The sequence below is a fragment of the Electrona antarctica genome, assembly GCF_951216825.1.
Source record: "Electrona antarctica genome assembly, chromosome: 14".
Lineage (NCBI taxonomy): Eukaryota > Metazoa > Chordata > Actinopteri > Myctophiformes > Myctophidae > Electrona > Electrona antarctica.
In genome coordinates this window covers 5,143,424-5,158,755 of record NC_136795.1, presented here as the reverse complement: position 1 = coordinate 5,158,755, position 15,332 = coordinate 5,143,424, and the positions used below count along the sequence as shown (strand labels likewise).

Sequence of the window (15,332 nt, the reverse complement as noted above, 5' to 3'; positions counted from 1 at the left end):
ATTTTTGATTATTTTGCATATTTTCCTATACATAATGCCTCATTTGCATATTTAAAAATGTAAAATTTGTAATACAATAAATCATTGTCTTCGTGTAAGTATTCAATTGGGGAAGTTTCATGGTGATAACAATCTAATGTATAGTTTTGCCCACTCAATTCATAATTAACGTTCCAATTTTGGAGCTCTGGCTCATGGACTAAAAACCAAAAGGAACTGAACCGGTTCCCATTGGGAACCAAGCGGTGGAAAAGAACTGAACCGGTTCCCATTGTGGAACCAACCGGTGGAAAATAACTGAACCGGTTCCCATTGGGAACCAACCGGTAGAAAAGAACTGAACCGGTTCCCATTGGGAACCAACCGGTGGAAAATAACTGAACCGGTTTCCATTGGGAACCAACCGGTAGAAAAGAACTGAACCGGTTCCCATTGGGAACCAACCGGTGGAAAAGAACTGAACCGGTTCCCATTGGGAGCCAACCGGTGGATAAGAACTGAACCGGTTCCCATTGGGAACCAACCGGTGGAAAAGAACTGAACCGGTTCCCATTGGGAACCAACCGGTGGAAAAGAACTGAACCGGTTCCCATTGGGAACCAAGCGGTGGAAAAGAACTGAACCGGTTCCCATTGGGAGCCAACCGGTGGAAAAGGGGTCCTAGTGTATGCCCTTCCACTGTTATCTCGTTACTGGGTCATACAACACTGTGGCCCCTTTTCCACCGGTGGAAAAGGGGCCACAGTGTTGTATGACCCAGTAACGAGATAACAGTGGAAGGGCATACACTAGGACCCCTTTTCCACCGGTTGGGAACCGGTTCAGTTCAGATCCAGTTTTTAGTCCATGAGCCAGACCTCCAAAATGGGAACGTTAATATGAATTGAGTGGGCAAAACCATACCTATATTAAATTCTTTATAGGATCAATATAAGTAAATTAATATATGATAATGCTTCCACAATAGTAGCCTTTTCTTTTTTTCTTTTGCATATTTTCCTATATAATGCCTAATTTGCATATTTTAATTTTTAATATTTGTAATACAATACATCATTGTCTTTGTGTAAGTAATCAACTGGGCAAGTTTCATGGTGATAACAATCTAATATAGGTATGGTTTTGCCCACTCAATTCATAATTAACGTTCCAATTTTGGAGCTCTGGCTCATGGACTAAGAACCAAAAAGAACTGAACCGGTTCCCAACCGGTGGAAAAGAACTGAACCGGTTCCCAACCAGTGGAAAAGAACTGAACCGGTTCCCAACCGGTGGAAAAGAACTGAACCGGTTCCCAACCGGTGGAAAAGAACTGATCCGGTTCCCAACCGGTGGAAAAGAACTGAACCGGCTCCCAACCGGTGGAAAAGAACTGAACCGGTTCCCAACCGGTGGAAAAGAACTGAACCGGTTCCCAACCGGTGGAAAAGAACTGAACCGGTTCCCAACCGGTGGAAAAGAACTGAACCGGTTCCCAACCGGTGGAAAAGAACTGAACCGGTTCCCAACCGGTGGAAAAGGGGCCTAGGGGTGTAACGATACATTTTAACAGCGATACAATACGCATCACGATACATCGTTGACGATACATGGACGATATTGGTTCATTATGGCGATACGATACGATTCAATGAAAATAAAAAAACATCTGTCTGTGTGTGTCCATAGAGCAGGTTTTTTAACCCATTTAGGCCTGACCTCGAAATTAAAAAAAAATCTTCTAAATCCTCCAGTTTTCTGAAATAAATATTGTCACGATTTTTCAAAAATAGCAGACCTACAAGCTCGTAGCGCGCCACTCAGTGGCGCGCTATGAGCTTGTAGATCTGCTATTTTTCAATAGCTAAATTATAACAATGTTTAAAACACCAAAAGGGGTTCCCGCCCAAAATGGGTTAAGGGAAATGTATAGAGCACCGAAGTCCTGACGTCACTGCCCTCTACTACCAGTAGAGGGCAGTGAGCGCCATGGTTCATGTATGTTTTTATAAGCATTGTACTCTCCATAGGGGGATTTTAGATCGCCTCATATAAGAACTGTGTTTGAAAAATAAACCGATCACCCGGGCCTTTTCACTCATATGGATATGAAGCATCGACTGAAGGTGGAAATGTACAAATATACCCAAAGAGTAACAAAATAAGCGTTAGAAACGAGCCAAACAACCCAGAGACTACATTTCCGGGTAGGCTGCTTCTGCCCGCAGCCCGTCGCACAACAGAAACTGAACGTTAATTACGTTTATTTTTATTTTTATTTTATTGATATATAATGTATCGTGGTTAGTACGAGTCGAGTCACCACCAGCTGAGCTTACGTCAACGAGGAATCTCAGGAACGCAATATGTTGACAGCTGGGCGTGACGTATATGCTCAGCGACATTGCATTCATATGTAGTTTCAAGGCTTTTGCGGTCACATTAATTCCATTTTCTCTAGAAACTGGCTGTATCAAATATGAATGGACATCATTAACGACGCACAGCCACTCCCCTGACAGAAACGCCGAGGTGGTCGGTTTATTTTTCAAACACAGTTCTTATATGAAGCGACCTAAAATCGCCGTTTGGGGATCTCAATGCAAAAAACAAATACATGAACCTGGAGATTGACACCCTCTACTGAAAGTGACGTCAGACTTCGGAGCTCTATTGTATATGGATTTAAAGTAAAGTAATTAAACACAGTGAGATTATCTGGCAAATACATAGACATTATATTTGAACACATGGGCAAACCCGTACCTTGACATCAACATAACGATTGACCAAGTGTAGCGATATTGCATGGAATTTTTTTTTTTTCTTTTTTAATTAAACCCCTCTTTTTTTTTTTCTTTTTTAATTAAACCCCTCTTTTTCTTTCTTCTTAAAATGTCTATTAATACAACGTCTTTAGCAATACATACTTAGTATTGATTCTTAGTATTGGTACCAGTAGGCTAGTACTTAGCATTGATACAATTGATTATTTGCACTGCAAAACAATATGACATGATACAAAGTCAAACGATATGATATGTTGCCGTTTACATTTCGATATAGTTTCGATTTTTGAAATTTAAAATCGATTTTTCGATGCAGTTACTATATCGGTACACCCCATGCTGTGTGTGTGCGTGTGTGTGCGTGTGTGCGCGTGCGTGCGTGCGTTTGTGTGCGTGCCCGCTGCATTACCTCTGCCCCCCTCCCCCCCGCTCCAAAGCCGATTCCACCTCTCACGCCGCACCGTCTGCCACACCCTCCCTCCCTCCCTCCCTCCCAACCCCCCTCGTTGTTCCACACTATATCCCGCCATGCAGAAGTCGTTCTCGGCGCGGGCGGTGTCGCGCTCCCACCAGCGCGCCGAGCACATCCTGAAGAACCTGCAGCAGGAGGAGGAGAAGCGGCGGCTGGGCCGCGAGGCCAGCATCATCACGGCCGTCTCCGTGGCCCAGGAGGCCTGCTACGAGCCCAGCTGCAGCCCCCCGCCGGAGCAGGAGGAGGAAGGTACTGTACTGTACACCATATTTTAAAAATATTTTTTTATCCCACGATTTTGTAACCCATTTTTCACCCCTGTGTCAATTATCTAATGTGATCCTGGGCTCTACACACCCTCCGCCAACCTAGTCCCCATATATGGGGGACATGGGGAGAGCAACGGACTTGAACTCATGCTTCCTTCATGCCTGAGTGTCCAAGTTGCTCCTTTACACCTGACAGGGGGGAGTTTCCCTGGTTGGACGTAGCGCGTGGAAGGAACACGTTATTCCAACCAGTTCCTTTCTGTACACCATATTAACCCATTTTGACCTGAGATCAGATTCTAAAAAAAATGTCTTCTACATCCTGACAGTTTTCTGAAAAAGCTATGTCAGTCGTTCTTCGATTTTTCAAAAATAGCAGACCTACAAGCTCGTAGCTTGTAGGTCTTGTAGATCTGCTAAAGCATAACATAATGCTAACACCAAAAGGGGTTCCCGCCCAAAATGGGTTAACCCATGTTGGACTGAGGTCGATTCAAAAAAAGGCTTCTAAATGCAAAAACATTTTTTCTGAAAAAACTCTGTTTCTATATGTCCATGGACGGTGCTCAACCTTTTTCATGTCAAGGACCCCCAGAATTATCTGTATTTGGCCACAGACCCCCATCTCAAAATATGTAGTTCCAGGGACCCCCCAGAAGCAAATATTTTGGTTAAAAGTGTTCGCTCTGAAAGGATATATATTCAAAGATTTTTGCCGCATTTGATTTTTCAAAAATAGCAGATCTACAAGCTCGTAGCGCGGCACTCTGTGCCGCGCTATGAGCTTGTAGATTTGCTATTTTGCAATAGCTAAAGTATAACATAATACTTAAACACCAAAAGGGGTTCCCGCTCAGAATGGGTTAACAGCCAGCATTTATGAACCCATTTAGACCTGAGGACGATGCTACTAATGTCTTCTAAATCCTGACAGTTTCCTGAAAAACCCCAATGTTTCTATATATGTCAATCGTCTTCAAACATTTTCATGTCAAAGACCCCCAAAATTATATGTACTTGGCCGCCAACCCCCATCTGAAAATATGTTGTTCCAGGGACCTCCCCAAAAGCAAAGATTTGAGTTAAAAAACGTTCACTCTGAAAGAATATTCAAAGATTTGCGCCACATTTAAAAAATAGCAGATCTACCAGCTTGTGCTATGAGCTTGTAGATCTGCTATTTTTCAATGGCTAAAGCACAAGGGTGGGCAACTTTGACGACCACACTCACTCCAGACAGAATGTGCCACATTGCACATTACCGTCCTAGCAAAAAAAATGCTGATCTACAATCTCAAAACACGTCGCACTGCGGCACATTTTAAGCTTGTAGATCGGCTATTTTGAATTGTAATCCTGATTTTTTGTATTTGTTGGGCTATTTTCGAATATTGGAATTCCGAAAAGTTACATTTTACTACATTGCATTATGTTCAGTGGAAACACTCTGAACTGGTTCAACATTAGGCGGGGATAGAAAAATAAATAAAAATAAAGTGAAAAAGAACAAGAAGAAACAATCAATCAAACACAATCAATTATTAATAAAGTACACTATAAAAATAAATAAAACAAAAAAGTTGGTCTGGTTGGTTGGTGTGTTGGTTGGTTGGTTGGTTGGTGTGTTGGTTGGTTGGTTGGTTGGTGGGTTGGTTGGTTGGTTGGTTGGTGTGTTGGTTGGTTGGTTGGTTGGTGTGTTGGTTGGTTGGTGTGTTGGTTGGTTGTGTTTTTTAGACTCTCTAGTAGTCTGACGTTTGGTCTGTCTTGCATCTCTCTCTCCTCCCGCCAGCAGAAGAAGTGGTGAACCTGGCGTCGCGGCGTCTGTCCGTCAGTCCGTCCTGCGCCTCCAGCAACTCCCACAGGAACTACTCGTTCTGCCGCGGCTCCATCTGGTCCGTTCCGTCTGCCGTCAGCGGAGAAGGTATACAGCCACACATCCGTCTGATCCCAGTACAGCCACACATCCGTCTGATCCCAGTACAGCCACACATCCGTCTGATCCCAGTACAGCCACACATCCGTCTGATCCCAGTACAGCCACACATCCGTCTGATCCCAGTACAGCCACACACCCCTCCGATCACAGTACAGCCACACATCCGTCTGATCCCAGTACAGCCACACATCCGTCTGATCCCAGTACAGCCACACACCCCTCCGTTCACAGTACAGCCACACATCCGTCTGATCCCAGTACAGCCACACATCCGTCTGATCCCAGTACAGCCACACACCCCTCCGATCACAGTACAGCCACACATCCGTCTGATCCCAGTACAGCCACACATCCGTCTGATCCCAGTACAGCCACACACCCCTCCGTTCACAGTACAGCCACACATCCATCTGAATGTAAATGATTCATATGATCAAAGATCTGAAACTAAAATGATTCATATGATCAATGTACACGCTGTGTTTCTTTCCTACGTTTAAATCCACTTCTTCGCCAGATGAGGAGAACACGACTGAACACACCCCCACGCACCACATGCTGCAGCCGCCCCAGGCTGTTTTCCCAGCATGCATCTGCGCCGCCGTTCTGCCCATCGTGCACCTCATGGAGGACGGGGAGGTTCGAGAAGACGGTGTCGCAGGTGGGTGCCATCGTTGGGTGCGTGGGTGTCATCTGGTGGTTGGTGGGTGCATGTTAAGGAGGGATACAGAGAGTTTAGAAAGCAGAGAGGGATGGGCGGATCTGATCCAAGATCAGCTTGTGATTCACAGTTTGTATAGAAACGAGGGTGCCATAACCACTGCTTTCCCTGATGAGCGCATCACTTTCATATGTGACTGGCATTGATGTGAAAATGGCACAATTATTTTCTACTCGGTCTGTGTCTCATAGGAGGGCTGTGGGCAGTTCAGAAACCCGTCCACCAGTGACATCATTGATGGGGAATCCACGCTGATAGAAACTGCAGGCTTTCTATTCCTGAAAAGTTGCAATGCGAAAATGGAAGCCATAGTTCCCACTAATAATGAATAATCTGTTACCCTGGTTCTTCAGTAAGTAGTGCTTTTCTCCTGGTTCCTCAGTGAGTACGGTGGCCCAGCAGATCCTGTGGAACTGTCTGATCGAGGATCCAGCCCTGGTGCTGCGTCACTTCCTGGAGAAGCTCACCGTTAGCAACAGACAGGTACACAAGCATGTCCACGCACGCACGCACGCACGCACGCACGCACGCACGCACGCACGCACGCACGCACAGGGGGGAAAATGTATAATCGTTTGTTTGTTTCTCTTTCATGTCAGGATGAGCTGATGTACATGCTGAGGAAATTGATGCTGAACATCGGAGATCTGCCTGCCCAGACCTCTCATATCCTGTTTAACTATCTGGTAACTATATTGACCTCAGTCACATCACACATCCTCTTTTACACTTTAACTGCCCAGCGTCAGTAGGAACCAGTAAATTGATGGACTATGTTTTACAAGTATTGGAAAACGATAACAGATAATGCTTGTTGCAACTGCCTTCGGAATACAGAGAGACAGACATTATGCCAACAAACCACAACTTTGTATTCACGCACTTCCACTGCAGCAGCGCATTTTCACTTTCACTTTTTAACAAGGGCCAAGTTGTGATTATGTCACAAATTCCTGCTGCATTCAGATTTCCGTGTTTCCCAAACTGATCATCTGACATAATGTATTCGAGTGCCAATTCCTGCTGGCAAACTCGTGTAGACCGTATCTGGCAGACAGACAGTCACCACATCAAAGCATTATGCTCAACTATGAGAGAGAGAGAGAGAGAGAGAGAGAGAGAGAGAGAGAGAGAGAGAGGGAGAGGGGGGGAGGGGGAGGGGGAGGGGGAGGGGGAGGGGGACGGACGGACGGACGGGGGGACGGACGGACGGACGGAGGCTGTTTGATGTGTCTGTATCACATCGTGGAAGTATTATTATAATGACATTACATTTCTAATCTCTTTAACTGCTCTCTTGTCTCATCTATCACTTCTTGAATTCTCTTTTCTTCTCTCAATTCTTCCGGGTTGCTTTCTCCCCGTCACATTCCACCGTCCGTCCCCTCTCTCTCTGGGCAGGTGTGGGGCTGAATGTGTACTTTGTGTGTCTCTCGATCAGGTGGGGCTGATCGTGTACTTTGTGTCTCTCAGGTGGGGCTGAATGTGTACTTTGTGTCTCTCAGGTGGGGCTGATCGTGTACTTTGTGTCTCTCAGGTGGGGCTGAATGTGTACTTTGTGTCTCTCAGGTGGGGCTGATCATGTACTTTGTGTCTCACAGGTGGGGCTGATCATGTAGTTTGTGTGTCTCAGGTGGAGCTGATCATGTACTTTGTGTCTCTCAGGTGGGGCTGATCATGTACTTTGTGTGTCTCTCAGGTTGGGCTGATCATGTACTTTGTGTGTCTCTCAGGTGGGGCTGATCGTGTACTTTGTGTCTCTCAGGTTGGGCTGATCATGTACTTTGTGTGTCTCTCAGGTGGGGCTGATCGTGTACTTTGTGTCTCTCAGGTTGGGCTGATCATGTACTTTGTGTCTCTCAGGTGGGGCTGATCGTGTACTTTGTGTCTCTCAGGTGGAGCTGATCATGTACTTTGTGTCTCTCAGGTGGAGCTGATCATGTACTTTGTGTCTCTCAGGTGGGGCTGATCGTGTACTTTGTGTCTCTCAGGTGGGGCTGATCATGTACTTTGTGTCTCTCAGGTGGGGCTGATCATGTACTTTGTGTCTCTCAGGTGGGGCTGATCGTGTACTTTGTGTCTCTCAGGTGGGGCTGATCATGTACTTTGTGTCTCTCAGGTGGGGCTGATCATGTACTTTGTGTCTCTCAAGTGGGGCTGATCATGTACTTTGTGTCTCTCAAGTGGGGCTGATCATGTACTTTGTGTCTCTCAAGTGGGGCTGATCATGTACTTTGTGTCTCTCAAGTGGGGCTGATCATGTACTTTGTGTCTCTCAAGTGGGGCTGATCATGTACTTTGTGTCTCTCAAGTGGGGCTGATCATGTACTTTGTGTGTCTCACGTGGGGCTGATCATGTACTTTGTGTCTCTCAAGTGGGGCTGATCATGTACTTTGTGTCTCTCACGTGGGGCTGATCATGTACTTTGTGTCTCTCAAGTGGGGCTGATCATGTACTTTGTGTCTCTCAAGTGGGGCTGATCATGTACTTTGTGTCTCTCAAGTGGGGCTGATCATGTACTTTGTGTCTCTCAAGTGGGGCTGATCATGTACTTTGTGTGTCTCAGGTGGGGCTGATCATGTACTTTGTGTGTCTCAGGTTGGGCTGATCATGTACTTTGTGTGTCTCTCGATCAGGTGGGGCTGATCGTGTACTTTGTGTCTCTCAGGTGGGGCTGATCATGTACTTTGTGTCTCTCAGGTTGGGCTGATCGTGTACTTTGTGTCTCTCAGGTGGGGCTGATCATGTACTTTGTGCGCACGCCCTGCGAGTGGGGCATGGACGCCATCTCTGCCACGCTCACCTTCCTGTGGGAGGTGGTGGGCTACGTGGAGGGTCTCTTCTTCAAGGACCTGAAGCAGACCATGAAGAAGGAACAGTGTGAGGTGAAACTGCTGGTCACCGCCTCCATGCCAGGTGAAGACCATTTTTGTAACCCATATTTTTATCTAAGAGACCCCCCCCCCCCACCCTAAGGCAGGGGGGGGGGGGGGTCGCCAAATTAAAAAAAGAAAAGAAAAATTGTTACTGAATGGCTGGAAAATAGAAATGTTGAGTTTACATAGTACGTGGTGCATGCATAAACTTTCCTTAATGATTATATCTGGTTTCAGTATTCATTTATGATATATTTTCTCTATTATTAAGGTTATTTTGTATTGGTGGTGGGGAGTGTCCTTGGTGCTGAAGTCTTCCCCCTGCAGTATTATGACCTCACCTCATGTCCCTGTCCTTAGTGTCCATGGTGCTGAAGTCTTCCCCCTGCAGTATTATGACCTCACCTCATGTCCCTGTCCTTAGTGTCCATGGTGCTGAAGTCTTCCCCCTGCAGTATTATGACCTCACCTCATGTCCCTGTCCTTAGTGTCCATGGTGCTGAAGTCTTCCCCCTGCAGCATTATGACCTCACCTCATGTCCCTGTCCTTAGTGTCCATGGTGCTGAAGTCTTCCCCCTGCAGCATTATGACCTCACCTCATGTCCCTGTCCTTAGTGTCCATGGTGCTGAAGTCTTCCCCCTGCAGTATTATGCTGCCACCTAGTGATTGAGATGATGTTTTTGCCCCTGTTTGTGTGGATTGAGATGATGTTTTTGCCTTGTCTGTCTGTGTGGATTGAGATGATGTTTTTGCCTTGTCTGTCTGTGTGGATTGAGATGATGATTTTCTTTTTGCCCCTGTCTGTCTGTGTGGATTGAGATGATGATTTTCTTTTTGCCCCTGTCTGTGTGTGTCTCTCCATACGTAGACTGCTGGCCCCATCGGCTTCAAACCTTTTGTGCGCGCTAGAAAACCCCTTTCAATTCACTTGTTTTCCAGGAACTAAGACCCTGGTGGTGCATGGGCAGAATGAGTGCGATATTCCTACACAGCTTCCAGTTCACGAAGACACCCAGTTCGAAGCTCTGCTCAAAGTAAGTGATGAAATAGGGCTCAGACTCAAGTGGAATTCACGCATTCAGATGGTTGCCATGTTGCTTGCGGTATAGCCGGGCCCAGCCAGCATGCTTTCTGGTCTAGAGGCGCTCGGATCGGTTCACCGATCCGAGCGCCCGACTCCACCCCTCCCTGGTAGAAAACAGTGGATGACCCTGACGTCACCATATCTTGAGCGACGCCCCTCTGCACTGTAGTTCACTCCCACTCCTAGACCAGGAAATGGGTCTCGTTCCCACAGGCTTTCATTTTTGAGTCGAATGCGAACACAAACATTGAAGACAAAGGTGAGGACGCAAATTCTGATTGGCCGGAATCAGATGATGTATGATGATGTACGGTGATAAGATCGCCCCTCACTTCACACGGGTGTGATTTTTTCATTCATATTTTTGATTTAATTTGAAAACATGTTTTAAATGTTTCTTGTAATCCTCAAGCCATAAAATGGATCGCTCGTTTAGCACAAAGGAAGACGTGTTGATGGCCAGTTGCCATTTAAAATAAATAAGTGACGTAACAATGACCAATGTGTATCAGGCGAGGAGTTGCTCTCCCAGAGTGTTATGCAACAGCAAGCTCATCATCATGCAGTATCTTATATTATATATAATTATTATTAGTAGTAGTATCTTATACAGTAACTTATGTCTCTCCATCTAGGAGTGCTGAGTGTGAGGTAACTGCAAACTCATGGGAGATGGTGCCGTATCTTATACAATATACAGTAGGGATGGGTCCGATTTATCGATTAATCAATTATCGTTAACAGGACCCGAAATCGATTATGAAAATTAATAATCGATAATCGATTTTTTTTTTTAATCTGTTGGAAAGGCAATATTGTCATCCAAACATGACAGGGCTATAGGCCTACCAAAGTGTGCCTGGGACTGCAGGTGTCTGTGTAGCTGCATGAGGAGTGTGAGTCATTGAGTGTGAGTGGAGATTGATTCCAATCAAGATACATGTTTGGAGGATTTAGCAGGTGTTGGGAATTTACCTAATCAGGCCTAGGCTGGGGTTGCTATGGTGATCAATTGGCTCAACACTGGTCCAGGGACCACCAGTGGTCCTCATTTAAAAGATGGAGTTAGTAACCAAATGGACCCTTATTAACTCTCAAGAGTTAAAATTATTGTTAAGCATCTACATCAGGTGTTCCCAAACTTTTTTGACTTAGGTACCCCTTGGGGGGAAGATTGTTTTTATTTGTAGGGCGGGGGGGGGGGGGGGGGGGGGGCTTATCGATTTATCGATTATCGATTAATATTGAATTATGCTAATCGATTTTCATTTTTGACACATTTACACATCCCTAATATACAGTAACTTCTGTCTCTCCATGAACTTTTTATAACATGTAATGATGCATCTTATTTTTAAATTAATTGCTGCAAGGTTAATATATAACGGGACCATACAAAGCGTCATATTTGAAAAAAGTTAACTAAGTAAGGAAGAACTGTGTACTTGAATGAGTAGTGTAACTTCTGGTCTCTCCATCCAGGAGTGCCTGGAATTCTTCAACATTCCCGAGGCCAGATCGGCACACTACTTCCTCATGGACAAACGCTGGAACCTAATTCATTATGCCAAGGTGGGGAACAGTCAGCTGTTACAGTATACACTAGTCTACAGTCTGGGAACCCATTCGGTGAAAGAAAAATATATTTTATTCTTATCTTTGTGTATTTACCATAATCTGTTTTTAGAGATTAGCCTAGGCTTGAGGGCAGCATTGTGTATTGTACCAAAATGTACCCAGTCTGTTTTTTTAGTCATAGTCTCTTGAATAGTTTTCATTTTGTTTTAGTCACATTTTAGTCACCTGGAATGTGTTAGTCTAGTTTTAGTCGGCTAAAATCTTATGATATTTAGCGACAGTCATCTACATTTGATTTAGTTGACTAAAATGTATTTTGGCGGGCCTTGATGCCGTCATAATGGCTCATTATACACTTATGCACTTGCGATCGCAACGCAACGCAAGGCATCGCAACGCAAGGCATCGCAACGCAAGGCATCGCAATGCAAGGCATCGCAACGCAAGGCATCACAGCGCGATCGTGCTGCGATGCCTTGTGAACTTGTAGATTGTAGACCGTAGTACTTGCCCTAGCCTCGACCTCCTACAGGCGTATGCACAGGCTCAACTTATGTAACTTAAATAGCACTTTATGTAGACATAGCACTCTAGTGTATACATATAGTTTCATTAGATAGATATTCCACTGTTAGGTTCTTAAGCTTACCGCTTACGTATGATTCATGATGACTATTTGATATGTACTTAATGTATTACCATGTTTTTTGTTCTTGCTTACTGTAAATCGCTCTGGATTAAGAGCGTCTGCTAAATGCCTGAGTTGTAAATTGTTGATCAGCTATTTTCAGCATGCAACCAAGTGTAAAATGACTTACTGCATGCTGGATCTCTTGTCCACTAGTCACTTCCTATAACTTTTTATTGTTGACGAAATTGTCAATGTATTTAGTCTTAGTCTTAGTCTTAGTTTGAGTCATCATAGCTTAGTTTTCATTACGTTTCCATTTTAGAAAAAAGGTAGTCGACGAACATTTTTATGTCAAAGTATTATTCGACGAAATCAGCGTTGTCTAGGCACTAAAACAGCGGGAGTTTCCAGTGGTCCATGTGCTCACGTAATCCTAACATGTCCCTGCATGGGTTTCCTCCAGACCTACGTCAGGGACATCTATCCGTTCCGGAGGTCGGTGTCTCCCCAGCTCAACCTGGTTCACATGCTGCCTGAGAAGGGCCAGGAGCTCATCCAGAAACAGGTACTGTACTGAGAAGGGCCAGGAGCTCATCCAGAAACAGGTACTGTACCGAGAAGGGCCAGGAGCTCATCCAGAAACAGGTACTGTACCGAGAAGGGCCAGGAGCTCATCCAGAAACAGGTACTGTACTGAGAAGGGCCAGGAGCCCATCTAGAAACAGGTACTGTACTGAGAAGGGCCAGGAGCTCATCTAGAAACAGGTACTGTACTGAGAAGGGCCAGGAGCTCATCTAGAAACAGGTACTGTACTGAGAAGGGCCAGGAGCTCATCCAGAAACAGGTACTGTACTAAGAAGGGCCAGGAGCTCATCTAGAAACAGGTACTGTACCGAGAAGGGCCAGGAGCTCATCCAGAAACAGGTACTGTACCGAGAAGGGCCAGGAGCTCATCCAGCAACAGGTACTGTACCGAGAAGGGCCAGGAGCTCATCTAGAAACAGGTACTGTACCGAGAAGGGCCAGGAGCTCATCTAGAAACAGGTATTGTACCGAGAAGGGCCAGGAGCTCATCTAGAAACAGGTATTGTACCGAGAAGGGCCAGGAGCTCATCTAGAAACAGGTATTGTACCGAGAAGGGCCAGGAGCTCATCTAGAAACAGGTACTGTACCGAGAAGGGCCAGGAGCTCATCTAGAAACAGGTACTGTACCGAGAAGGGCCAGGAGCTCATCTAGAAACAGGTATTGTACCGAGAAGGGCCAGGAGCTCATCTAGAAACAGGTACTGTACCGAGAAGGGCCAGGAGCTCATCTAGAAACAGGTATTGTACCGAGAAGGGCCAGGAGCTCATCTAGAAACAGGTACTGTACTGAGAAGGGCCAGGAGCTCATCTAGAAACAGGTATTGTACCGAGAAGGGCCAGGAGCTCATCTAGAAACAGGTACTGTACCGAGAAGGGCCAGGAGCTCATCTAGAAACAGGTACTGTACTGAGAAGGGCCAGGAGCTCATCTAGAAACAGGTACTGTACCGAGAAGGGCCAGGAGCTCATCTAGAAACAGGTATTGTACCGAGAAGGGCCAGGAGCTCATCTAGAAACAGGTACTGTACTGAGAAGGGCCAGGAGCTCATCCAGAAACAGGTACTGTACTGTATGTTCATCACAAGGTTTGTGTAAGACGTTAACTGAAATTATATTAAAAAAACTAGAAAAGGAGTACGATAACTAACTGAAAAAAGAAAAGAAGAAGCGCTTCATGGGTTCTCTCTCTCTCTCTCTCTCTCTCTCTGTCGCGTGCAGGTGTTTTCTCGTAAGCTGGAGGAGGTGGGCCGGGTCCTGTTCCTCATCTCTCTCACCCAGAACATGCCGGCCGTCCACAAGCAGTCCCACGTCTCCCTGCTCCAGGAGGACCTGCTCCGGCTGCCCTCGTTCCCCCGCACCGCCATCGACGCCGAGTTCTCCCTGTTCAACGAGCCTCAGGGTATACAGGACGAGACGTTCATTTAATCTCTGTGTCAAAGTGACAATTTCGGCCTAAAACATCAATCGTTGAGATTTCAGTTTTTGCTTTCGTTCATGCACCTCGTGTTCTCTGTTCCTGTTTACAATTACAATTTACAATTTAGGCATTTAGCAGACGCTCTTAATCCAGAGCGATTTACATTAAGCAATAACAAAAAGCATGACAATACATCGCATACAAAAAAGTAGTTATCATGAAATGTGTAAGCTAAGAACGTTACAGTGAGGTATCTAAATAATGAATGCTATACTATACTATACTATACTATACTATACTATACTATACTCTAGGGCATTAACATAAAAATCGATTAGTCGACTATTCGACTAGCAAAACGGTAGTCGACACTGTAAATCAAAAATCGAGTAATCGTTAATATTATTTTTAATATTTTTTATGATTTTTTTTTATTATTATTTTTTTATTTTACAGCAGACATGCAGCTGTGAGCTCTGTTGTTTTGTTGGTAGTTCTCCAACTTAAGTACTAATCCATTCCTGGCTGATTGTTTTCATATCATATACAAGCCGACTGTACGTGGGTTTTTGCCGTCACCGTCACTCGTGTAGGTGCGGTGGGCGGCGGTGGCTGCACTGGCAACATTTAAGACAGATTTTCAAAAAGCATATGCCTCATACGCTCAATGGGGACAACTACAGTGTGTAAATACTTTTACTATTGGTGAGTTTACTACTGTAGTTTGTTCAACAAGTTAGATTGGAGACGTGTCGTCGTTTCGTCCGGTACAGTAGTATAGCAGCCTGTCCCTCCTCTCTGCCCAATAATATCCAGTTTGGTGACAGTCAAACTACAGTAGCTCTTGCCGTGATTTCATGTTTCTTTTTCTTATTCATCTTTCTTCATGCTTATCCAACAAAAGTGCAGGCGTGCGGCATTATTAAAAACAAACAGCCATGCCGCGCGATCATAGTTATAATAGTCGTGAAGTAGTTGATCATCTGATTCA

General features: G+C 45.2%; 1 protein-coding gene across 1 annotated transcript in view; it reads left to right on the top strand.

Annotated features, from left to right (window-relative positions):
- The window catches only part of unc80 (unc-80 homolog (C. elegans)), a gene marked incomplete at both ends in the record, with an annotated part of 168,732 nt that overhangs the window by 118,720 nt on the left and 34,680 nt on the right, over nt 1-15,332 (top strand). The window contains 10 exon segments of the mRNA XM_079519777.1: nt 3,303-3,489; nt 5,299-5,430; nt 5,963-6,106; nt 6,549-6,649; nt 6,766-6,852; nt 8,900-9,083; nt 9,985-10,079; nt 11,612-11,701; nt 12,802-12,903; nt 14,143-14,323. Of these exon segments, the coding sequence (XP_079375903.1) occupies nt 3,303-3,489; nt 5,299-5,430; nt 5,963-6,106; nt 6,549-6,649; nt 6,766-6,852; nt 8,900-9,083; nt 9,985-10,079; nt 11,612-11,701; nt 12,802-12,903; nt 14,143-14,323 (1,303 nt within the window).